Source organism: Calonectris borealis, chromosome 3 (genome assembly GCF_964195595.1).
Source record: "Calonectris borealis chromosome 3, bCalBor7.hap1.2, whole genome shotgun sequence".
NCBI lineage: Eukaryota > Metazoa > Chordata > Aves > Procellariiformes > Procellariidae > Calonectris > Calonectris borealis.
Genome location: NC_134314.1, coordinates 21,757,715 through 21,769,804, shown reverse-complemented (window position 1 = coordinate 21,769,804; position 12,090 = coordinate 21,757,715). Strand labels below are relative to the sequence as shown.

General features: G+C 39.9%; 1 protein-coding gene across 1 annotated transcript in view; it reads left to right on the top strand.

Moving 5' to 3' along the window:
• The first annotated feature begins 301 nt into the window (after positions 1–301).
• SNTG2 (syntrophin gamma 2) overlaps positions 302–12,090 on the top strand; it is a 326,817-nt gene continuing 315,028 nt past the window's right edge. Inside the window, exon 1 of the mRNA XM_075145143.1 lies at positions 302–373. Coding sequence (XP_075001244.1) covers positions 302–373 — 72 coding nt within the window. The remainder of the gene's footprint in view (positions 374–12,090) is intronic.

Here is a 12,090-nt window from a genome sequence, read left to right as displayed (position 1 = left end):
CGCCTTCCCCCCGGAGAAGAGCGAAGTTAAATAGCCAGCGCGACTCTGCTGCCTTCCTCTCCCCTTCTGGCTCCGAGCCTCCGGCGAGCCCCGCCACGTCCCAGTCCCCGCTCGCCCTGCCGGTGCTGCCGCCCAGCACGGGCAGCGGGGCAGAGCGCGGAGCGGTGCGGTGCGAGCCTGCCCCACGGAACCGGGACGCCGGCGCTGCCGGTAGGGGCGGGCGTTTGGGAGTCGGTGCCTGAGGCGCCGCGTCCCGCCGAGCCGCCCGTCTGAGAGGACTACGCCAGCTGCATGGGAGGAGATGAGCGTGGCGGGGAAACAGCCTCCTCCAGCACCGCTCGAGCGCCCCGGCAGCCTCCTCGTTCCCACCTGGGCAAGTACCCGCTTTCCCCTCAGCCCGTCCCGGTACCAACTCCCGCGGCGGGGCGGGGGGTGGGGAGGGTCCCGCCGGCGCCGCTGCCCGGAGGGCGGGAGGGAGGCGCCTCTGTGAGGGGAGCGGGAAGCGGGGCGCTGCAGGCCGGGCCGCCGTGGCGGGCTGAGGGGGGGAGAGCGGCGGGACGCCGGCCGTCCCGCCGCTCTCCCCCCCTCAGCCCGCCACGGCGGCCCGGCCTGCCAGCCCCGCACGACGCCGAGGGGCTCTCGAAGGGACGAGGCGGCAGCCGCCGAGGCTCAGCGCGGCTCCCTGAGGCGGGCCGCCCGCCTTCCCGCGCTTCGCTCCCTCAGCCCGACACCGGCCGCAGGGGTGAGGAGCCGGGCGGGCACCGGCGGTCCGAGCGCGGTCCGGGTGGGCTTTGTCCCCCGCGCTGTGGGGGTTGTACCTGCTGTGATCGCGATTTTCAACCCGTCGTGACGGGTTGCAGCGTGAGTGTTGAGTTTCTCGGGGACAGCGTTGAATCGCTCGGTTTGTAACCCAGCTGCAAGCCTGTCCTGACAAAAAAAAAAAAAATAGCTACCTCGACGTATTTAGCACCTCACGCACTTTTAAGAGAAGCCCGTGAGGGAGTTGGAAAATAACTTGCTACTTCACGGCAGCGTATGTGGAAAATCACTTATGAATGATGCCCTCTGATGGCGGTTCTCGGTTGTCCCTGATTTATATAAAATACAGTAGGTATGCCCTGCATACCTTTTAAAATCTATTGATTGTGTGGTTTAATGTGCCGCTCTTTTTGGCATGTAAAGTTGTTCTGTTGAAGTGTAATCGCAGTGTTTTTCAGTCACCATCTAAAAAGTTATTCATTGCATTTATACAAAATAGTTTAGCAGTGCTAAAATAAACAGCCCTTTAATTTTTTTTTCCTGTCCTGTCCTTCGAGCTATTTATGTGACCACAGCCTTGCATTTTTTAAAGGAAAACTGTGTTGTCTTCCTCATATTTCATCCAGTGTTATTTAGAAGGAGTCTCCCTTCAGCTGCATGAAGGATGACTTAAAGACGTGTTTCCCCTTGCAGTGAATTCATAACTGCTTTGAGCCTCCGTAATCGTTAAGACTGAGAGTAAATATTTGGAAGATGCAAGTGTAGGAGCAAAAGGTAGAGGATACCTGACATCATAAGCATGTACAAGAACTGCTTGGAAATCTGTGGAAACAAACTGTTGTCTTGTCCTAGCTGGCTTTTGCACTGTATGCACTGTATGTTTGCATCTCTCTTTCGAATGTGTGTGAAGAGATACAAACCTTCAACCTTTGGGGTTTTAGAATTTCTGTAATTCAAAAGGAAGTAATTAAATTAAACCTGCTGTAGAATCCTCTGTGTTTTAAAGCTGTTCCACAGCTCTTAATTTGTAAGACCCGTTCCTGAACTGCAAAAATAATCTGTGCAGCAATTACCTAAAATGTTAACAGCTGAGTAGGTTGTATGGCAGTTCAGAATATTTCAGCATTAAAGGTGAGGAATAATCACTATCATTAGGTGAAATTTGTGACTGGTATTCTTGTGGTTGTGTTAAATGCATGCGTTTAAGGCCAATAGGACATGCTGTTCCTGCTCATGCTCATGGGACTTCTGCCTGGGGCCGAACCAGACACTGAATGAATGGTGAACTGACCGTTTGGACAAGAGCAGTAGGAACTAAAGTCTTGTGGCTATATAGTTTACCTGGACCCTAAATGGGAAATAGTGCCATGAATCTAAAGCTTTGGCAAGCTGTCTGTTTCCAATAAACACAGAACAACTTAGCCTCATTTTCCAGAGTATTTTAAATAGAGGTGTATGATTGAAAGAAGGCATGTATATATAGTCTTAAAAAAAAAGCCATATAGACTTTAAGTTCAACAAGGACATCTTATGGCAGATATTTATTTAGGTGAGTTCATAACTGCCTGGCTACCCAGAGATGCCACGTACTCAACCTCTGCAGAGAAGTATGCTCACATCATCTTAAAAAATAAGGACTTGTTTTATAATTAACAGTGTGATAAGTGTTTGACTTGGATCTTCCTGAGTTATTTAACAGTTTTGGAATCTAGGTCTGTTTACCTTACTAAAAGAAAAATGTATATTTTAGTATCAGTATATTGACTGTGTTTGTGCACATTTTTCTCAGAAATAAGATATAATAATACCAGTTATCATTTAACTACTAAATATTGCATGCTAAGTCCAATTCATTGTTTGGGATTGTGGTAGCTAGGCAGTCTTAATACTTAAGGGTACATGTATTTTTTTTTCTTCAGAAGGATGACAATTAAATACTACTCCTCGGAAAGTAACTCAGCATACTTTTAAATTAAAGACAACATGCTAGATTTGAAATACAATACTAAGGTATTTTGTATGCTTGTATTTTTAACACTAACAAGCTCTTTTAAGAATGTTTCTCGCAATATATCTATAACCTTCTTGAAGTGCAGTTGTTTATGTTCTGTTCTATAGAACTGAAGTTTCAGTCAGACCTTGTCTCTAATGTTTTGCCAGTCTCTTCTTAGTGGAATTTCTGATATATGTTTCATTCGGGATCAGACACATATTCTTATTGAGCGAATTTCAGAAAGCAGCGTATGTTTCCTGTATCTGTAGTGAACTTTTTGTTCTGATTTCTCATATAATTCTTCCCCTTCTTTGCCCTTAGAAATACTCAAGAGGTCAAATCCCTTAGAAATTGTTACCCATGTGCCATGATTTTACGTGGATTTTATGGTCTCATTGATCTAGTATGCATTAGATACTGTGGTTTTCATTGTGTTGCTAGAAGCATGAAAGGGAATGATGGCCTTACAGTCACACGTACTGTTGATATGCCAGGATTTTAAATGAAGAAATAAAAGTGTATAGCTCATTGCTGTGTATACATAAACCTTGTCACTAGTGTTGGTTTTTTTTTTCCTAGAATAGGGACTATTCTCTTAAACTTCTGTTGTGCATGTTATATGTAGTAGACCCAGTTTTCTAATAACTTACATACAAAACCACAAAAAAGCTACCAGTAGACTTTTTTTTTCCCATCAGAAACCCAAAGGAAAAAGACGACATGGAACTTTTTTGGATAGTAGTCTTTTCTGGAATTACGCAAATTGTGAACTCAGAAAGAGGAGGAAATGCAGCTCATGCATTTCTGTTCCTTGCCTCTTTTTTTCCCACTATGTCTGCGTAATTTAGATACTTGCATAGCGCTGTTAATATAAAGATTTACCTTTTTTTTTTTTTTTTTTTGGGAAGCAAGTCCTGGGGCATTGATGTTTTTTCAGAGTTTGACACCCACCAATACAGAAGCTCCCTGAAAGTGAACACTAGGTGTCATGTTACCACAAACGTCGGTGTCTTACCTTTTCCCTATCTATCTTTTCAGGGTCAACATTTAATCTTGCCATTTTCCTAAAATAGATGATCACTATTAATATTCCATGCCAGTATTTTGGCAGGCTTGGATTGCATTCAGTCATACTGCATGTGACTGAAAGAAGCTTCAACTTTCCTATATTTTTTATTAAAAGTTATATCGGCACTGAAGTGGCATGGATTTCAAGATTGTTTCCAAGATCTGTCTACGCCACAATACAAATCAATAGGATATATTTATTAATTGAAGCTTTTCCTCCCACACACTCATTTTCTATTAAAATTCCTTGCTGGGCAAAAGATGATTTCAGAAACTTTTGTCATGAAGTGAACAGAATATGTCTCCTGATTTGGGGATGGAAAACACAAGAAAACAGATGGTGGAGCTTCATGATAGGGAGGGGGTGTCCATGTATTCCGTTGTGTGAAGCCTAATAATTACTTTCCAGTGTAAATTTTAGTTGACTTCCCACTAATTTGGGAAGATGTTTTTTCCCCTAAAAATCTGTGAAATTAATAGTTTCAAGAGCCTATGGAAGAAATTTACCAAGCACTTACTAAATATCAGAGTATTCAAATGTTTCATGTTTCTCTGCTTGGCTTCTTTATCGTCACAAACGAAATCTGAATCTTGCTTCTACCTGGACATATCTCCATGAAAACAGTTATAAAACTGATAAAAAACATATTCAAGCTTATGGCTTTAACGTCTTAATGGAAATAAGACTTGTGCCCACCTGCTGCTCTGAAAAACAATGTCCGAGCTCAGAAAAAGAACAGCGTTGGCATTCTTTTTACACCTCAGATCTGTGTTTCATACTGTAAGCAATTTTTTTCTGATGTTTTAAACATTTTATGAGATGAATATAAAAAGAATCACTTTCAATTGGGAGTGCAGAGACTGCTGAGAATAGAAATGGTAGCAGAGCTCAGCAGAAGGAACAGGGCATGACCGTGTTCCTGCAACACTGACACCTAATATTGCTTGTCAGTGGCATCACGATAATAGAGTCAGCAAACACAAATCAGATTCATTCAGGTTGAAAGGGAGGTCAGTGAGCCTAACCTTCCCCTGAAAGCAGTGACCGTGTTGAATTCAGACTGAGTTGCTCAGGTCTTTTCCCATTGCATCTTTAAAACCTCCAAGGATGGAGACTGCACAACCTCTCTGGGCAACCTGCTCCCTGCTGGGTTGTTTTCACGGTGAAGCGGGGGGCTGCTTTTAGCTCCCCCTCAAAGCCACTTCTTTAGGTTGAAGCAAGCCCAGCTTACTCAGCCTCTCCTCACAGGGGAAGTGCTCCAGCCCCCTGACCATTTTGGTGGGCATCAATCGGACTCGCTCCCGTTTGTCAGTGTGTTTCTTCTAAAGCGGGGCCCAAAACTGGATGCAGTCTAATGAGCGCCAAGTAGAGGGAAATGATTACATGGATCGCGTCTCTGTTGTTTCTGATGCTGTTAGCCTTTATGGCTGGCAGCGTGCACTGGGGACTCTGTACAGCCTTCTGTCCACCAGGACAGAAGGATCCCTGGTCCTTTTCAATATTACTCTCCTCCCCTCTCTGCCGATATCTCAGAGAGAAATCCTAAGCAATGAGAGTTTTTAAAAAGCAGATGGCTAGTAAAAGTGCCTCTTCTTTTCCACCATTAGTTAAGAATGAATGCGTAACTTGAGGGGAATTTAGCAGATTATTGTACTTGCTTTTTTGCATGCTGTTTCATGTACTTCCCCCCCCCCCCCACCGAGAGCAGGGAAAGGCTGATGCTGACTTTCATCTGAAGTTAAGAGTCTATAAAAACTGCATGTTAAAGTAAAGTACTTGGAACAATTTAGTGGATTTGCTCGTCCTTCATATTACTGACGAAGCTGACAGTTAAAGCCAACAGAGGCCCAAGATTGTGCTTCACTCCAGACACCCTTTGTCAGTAACACTCATTTAATCCAGATATGATCTAAATCTTTTTTTGTCTGTTTTCTTTGGAAAAGGCAGGCTGATTCTACCATTTTGAACTCCTCTGTACCTGCTTGTCTGAACTTTCTATCTGAAGAACAGTGTGACTCCAGTGAGAGCTGTCATGCTGGAACTCTTCTGCCACTCTTTATTTATGTATATCAGCAGGCAGATTTCTGTAATGAGATTTAAAAACTCTCTAAAGGATATAGCCTTGAAGAGCTGGAACCCTTTAGCACAATCTAAACAATATTATCTCATTTATCATCTCCTTGTGAAGTTCAGATTGTAGTAGGGACAAAATGCATTTCTAGTATTTAGAGAAGTTCTGGGCAGGAAAATCAATGCAAAACCTCAGTTGTTTTGTACTGTATTTAAAGAGGCATAGTACATGCTCGTACTGTATGATACCGTAAAACCATTAACCTTATAATGCTTCCCTCCACCATGCCAAACTTGCATGATTGTTTTATGACTATTGTTTTGGGATTTTTACCTTTGCACAGTTTATATTAGACTTCTAAGTCACCAGATGAATAAAAACTGAGGAGGAACTTTTCCCCTGAAAAGGCAAGTTCTGTGTAATGCGATCTGCTGTGCAAACTGCATCCAGAGTAGCTTTTTTTATAGGCGGTGGAGAAAGAGGTTTTAGTTAAGGTTTTGATTGTATATTTGGATTGAGTAAATTGTCTTTCAGTACTTTACATTTTCTGAATACATGATGGAACTTCCCCAAACATTATGTGGAGAATGTTTTTCAGTTTTAAAGGGTTTTTTTGTATCTCAATTAGATTTTTTGTTTTTTTTTTTGTTTTTTTTTTTTGTTTTTTTTTTCTTCAGTAAATCATGCAGTATCCTGTGCCATCCAGTAATGGACGTGGACTTCTTTGGAGAATACTCATTCATTTAACTTATGAGCACAAACATACTTGCTTTTGCTGCTTGTGTAACTAAGGAATAGTTTAGCATCACCATGAATATGGATATATTATATTATGTAGCTTATATAATAGCTAATATGTAACATGAAAAATACAGAAGAACAAGCATACACATTCAAAACAGTGCTAAATGATATGGGAGACAGTAATGAATATTTATTTTGTTTCCCCTATAGAAGCTGTCTTCTTCCTCTAGGTGTATGTAAAACTATTATTATTGGAGGAAAGTGTCAGAAGAATTGATCTCATATTGGATATCACGAGGCCACATGCATATTTGAAAACTGTTCGTCACAAGCATGTGTTGCCATCTTCCTCTCCAGCAAAGGCTGTTCAATCAACAGGCAAAGAGATTTTTCATTTGTTTCACTGGCTGCAGCTGAGATGTAGATACTGCAAGGAAATTCATAGGCACATATCTTTCCATACGAATCCTGTCTAACAGTATTAAGTCATGTTTTTAGAAAGGCTTAAGGCATTACTCATAGGTGGTGTTGTGTTAATAAAATAAAAGTTTCTTCTACACTAATAAAATATTCTACTCTCTTCAAGCAGGCATTACAATCTAATTTTATATGATGTGTCTTTTCCTCTATTTTTTTCAACATATCCTGCTGTCTAATGCAGCATTTTTGTAAATGTAGCATTTAGATGTTCTCCTGCCACCCATCACAAGCCCTCATGGAATGGCAATATAAGGATATACGGTAATCTGTGCTGTGTGCTCATTTTCAGAATACAGTTGAAGCATAAGTAAGCATATGTTGCCAGTTCAGTCTGACAGTCTTGTTTTGTGATGTAGCTATTGCTTTTTATAAAATCTTTTCCTTTTCCAGTTTTGAATTGTCAGTGTAGTTATCAGTTGCATCAACACACTGTTTTATGCAACTATTTATTGTACTTTTCATTTAAAAGATGAATTAATTGCTAAGGCATCTGGTGCGTCATATGGTGCATATGCTGGATGTGCTAAACAGAATAGTCTTTTTAAATAATAAGAGAAAAATGACGTTACATAAAAGGATTAGACTTTTTAGTGTGCTTTGAAGAATAACTTTACTGTACTAAAATCTCCAAGTCTGTTATTCAGGATTTTGTGATCATTAAAGGAATCTTTGATTCTACTAGAACAAGTGTGCATACCTTTATGTGTCTGTACTCGTAATATGTGAAAAATAGAGGGGAAAAAAAGACACTATTTTCTGACAAGAACTTTATTATACATGGGCTAGTTACATGATACTTCTTCCAAGTGATAATCACAGAATAGATTATGGTTAGTACCATTTACAATTCATAAGGCAAGAAATTTTTATTCTTCCTGTCTATAGAAATTATAAATCCTCCGAGGTTATCAAACACTAAATGAAGACCTTCTCAGTCTTCACATAACCTATAGGTAATAGATATACTTCAACCCACTGTATCTAACTCCACACAAACCTCCAGTTTCCTTGGTATACTTAAGACAAACTTCACACTCATTTTACATTAGAAAATTACTGAAATCTACGTAGCCAAAATTACCAACTGACACCAGTTTAAGGTTGGATTACTAATTTGTTACATAGTGTCATCTCCAAGGGAAGGATGGCAGAAATTGGATATGGGCCAATTTATTTACTGTTTACAGTTATACAGCTTTGCTCCCAATCAAGTGAAATTCGGTATGTATCACCCTTTTTACTTACAGTGTTTCAGAAGATGAGGCTTAAATCTATCCAATGTACTTTCCATTTTCAAAAAATTAATTTCCTTATTGAAATTAGACTTCCAGAAGTTTTAACAGCAGTGGTATTTTTGTTAAATGGGACATTAACAAAAGCATGGCACCGTCACAACTCAGTTTAAGCAATCAAGGTTGGAGATGTAGCAGGATGTGTTGATCTCAAAGGACTTTCAAAAGCAACGTGATCTTTTCAGAAAACATACTGAATCCAACAAGAAAGCAGTGTGCTTTAAGCATATCTAGCTTAGGAATATGTGGGTATTCCTAAAGGTAGATGGTCCAGGAAGCAAGTCTGAAGCCTGAATTGTCAAAATGCTACCACAGCAACCTACTGGTGAGAATTAATGAACTGAAATTGTTTAGATCTGATTTGCATACACAACCCCAAAGAGCTTTCTGTTGCTTATGACAGTCAGACAATATAAATTGTAGCTTGGAAGAATGCTTCTTTCTCCTAACTTTTACTACCTCTAATTGAACCTTTAGAGTAAGAAAACAAAAATTAGATTTGTAATTCTTACCAAGGGCAAACTTGTAGCAGTTGGAACCATCTTAATACTTAATGCTTAATTATCTTGAGGGACTTAATACCCTCAAGAATATTTCTTTCACATGTCAGGAAAGAGGAAAGAATGGGTAATCTTTTACTGACTCCAAGTCAGGAAGAAACCCAAACCAACCACAATTAACAACCTGACTCAATTTGGTCACCTCTTCATTTTTTAGTTTATTGTGTGACTAATTGTGCTTATGTGCTATTGTGCTTATGTACCCCTCTACTTCTGTACTGCACTCGTTTCTACTTCTTTATAATCCTTGCTTTACCCCTAAAAAAAAAAAAAAGATTTTCAGGCTTTCTCATTAGCTGAACATGTACTCATGCTCCGTTGCACAGTTTATCACACCAGTTGACAAGAAGTAAACAAAAATGAAGACAGGAGAAATTTTTTTTTTTTTTAAAAAGAACAGAAACATTATAGGGTAGTTATTAAAGGGAATAGATGTGAAAGGAGTGAGTAGGCAGACAGGTGTTACCTAGACCTCAGGGAGCACTGGGTTGTTTTTTCTGGGTAACTTGTGTCTGTGTGTAGTAGGAAAAGTCCATACTGGTCTCTGCTATCTCTGTTTCTTCTTTTCAGCTTTCAGCAGTTTGACTGACTTTCATGAATGTCAGTAAGGTTAACTTAATGTCTATTGGCTGTAGTTTTCATAGCTAAATATGATTAAATGTAGTAAACCTGCTGGAGTTGACTCTAATTCTCGTAATTCTAGTGTCATTTTAATCTGACCAGGGTCAGTCTAATACTGTTCCACAAAAACATCTCGCCTCATCAATTTATAGCATAACACGAAGACTTCATCTTTAAAATTTATAAAATTTCCCCTCTATTAGTCCAATATGTGATTCATTGCCAACTGCCACAAAAAAAGTGTGAAGAGTGCTTCATCTATATTTTTTAAGCAATTAGTGTTAGGGCTGTCTGCTCTCGGAGAACTATAAAAATATTTTTATATTTTGAAAATTAGCTCTAGACTATGCTGCCTTACAAAAGTTATCACTTAGCCCAGCATATCTAGCAGGAGTAAGATAAAGAAAAGTAAAATAAACCCACCAACCTATTGCCATGGCTTATGGCACTGAGGTGTGAGATGAAAATCATGCAGTTCTATAAATTCCTTTCGGATGGAATTTATGAATGGTAAAAAATAGATTGTTTTGTAGAGCATCATTATTTTTCAAGTATTTCTGTGAAACTTTGGCAAACAGACGCCGGTCAAGAGAGTATTATCAATATAAATTGAAAAATTCTTGTCCTAGGAGAAGGGATCTTTTCCGTTTAAATTAAGTAATCAAAACATTCTCCAAAATGAAAGAGGAGGGAACGTTATTTAGGGCTAAGGATAGTGTTTCTCTGTAACTGACTTATCTGACTATGAGCTCTGCTTTTATTTGTGGTGTTGATGTTTCATTAGGAGGGCTTCTGCTCACTGAGAGCTAATTCTCTATCTTAGATTTAATTGGATGTGACTTAACAGTTCAAGAAATAGTCTGTGTTCTTTATATATAATCTGCAAGAAATACTAAAAAGTATTTTATTTCTTAAATATAATGGAAAATTGTCATCTTGAACATTATTGCACAGAATAAAAATTTAGATACGCTAATTGTAAATTGCAATCTAAATAGTCTGTCATCAGCTTGGTTGGTATTTACAGATCAAATATCTTGTGGAACTAATTTCATGTTCTTCTGTGAAATTAAGGTGCTTTTACTAATGAGCTCTACAGATACTTTTTATGACTGTTTCAGTTAACTGGAACGTAACGACTTGTCTTAGTTTTTCAAGACTTAAAAGTCTTCCACTCTCTCCACTGCTGGTACAGGGTAACCTATGATTTAGAGGTACAGCCATACCTCAAGGTCTGGGTGTGGTTGGATATGGTCAAGTAACTGCTGTAGAAGCAGAATAATACTCCGTTCAGATCATACCCTTCTGAAGATAGGTTTTGGTATCTTTTACCTTCTGTAGGTGGGAATTACTGGCTACCAACTACACTAAGAAGGACATGGCATAGCTCCAAGTACTAAAATGCATTTGATCATGCTGTTAAACTGTTAGCATTTTCCTTAGCATAATTTTGTCCTAGGCTAATTAGCAGTCTTCCAAACAAAATCCAGACTGTGACTTCAGACCGTTCCTGTGGGTAGCACGATTGTGGTTCATGTCTTCAGGGAGGGCAAAAGTGCATAGATTCACTGATACGAGCTGTGCCAGCTCCAGGCCCTCAGCTGCTTTATTTGCTAGCATAAATGCTACCGCTTAGACTTGTCCTCTTCACTGTAGCCATTCTGTTTGTCAGTGATACTAACCTGATGTGCTCACAAGTGTTTGAGACTTGCTGACTCTTTTATTCAGGGCAATTTACCACCAGTGAGCTGAGTAAAGGACTTGTTTTTTTCAAAACAAACAAATATTTATGTACTCCGTGGCTTGCAGAACAACGTATAAAATGGTGATGGAAAATATTCTATTCCAGAGAATCTTTATTTCAACCTAGGACATGTGCATTAATATTTTACTTTGGAATAGGGACTTGGTTTTCAGGTGAATCTCATTATCATCCGTATTTATTATCGTGTAGTCTATGTTGTAAAGTGGTTTGGAGTGCATCAAAGGTACATCCTATGCTGGGAAGTAGTGCATCTAAATACGAGTGGATTTGTGGAGTAAAACAGAGGGACTGAACATGCACGCTCTGTGAATGTCTGGGGTTTTATTTCAGATTAGCTCTAGCCTGATCCTGTGGACTGAATGCCCATTAGTGGTTGGGCTCTCTAGGTTTGCCCCTGGAGCATACCTCCAGCTCATGTGCTCTGAGATCACGCTACAATGGAGACCACAGCATGAGAAGTGGGAATGACGGGGAGATTTGCTTCAAAAATCTACTTCTAGTGTGAACTAAAATGATGATACAGAAGCATCCAAGCTGAATGTCTTTCAAATGGAACTAAACTGAAAGGTGTTTCATAGATGCACCTGATGAATTGCAGCCACTAATGAGGGTTCAGTCCAGAAAAAAAACCTCCCCAAAATGCCCATGGTAGGAGTGTTGCATCCTTGACAAAAGCAGTTTTGCTCTGCAGATCTACTCTTGTAATGCATTACTAGTCAGTCTGGCATAAATTCGT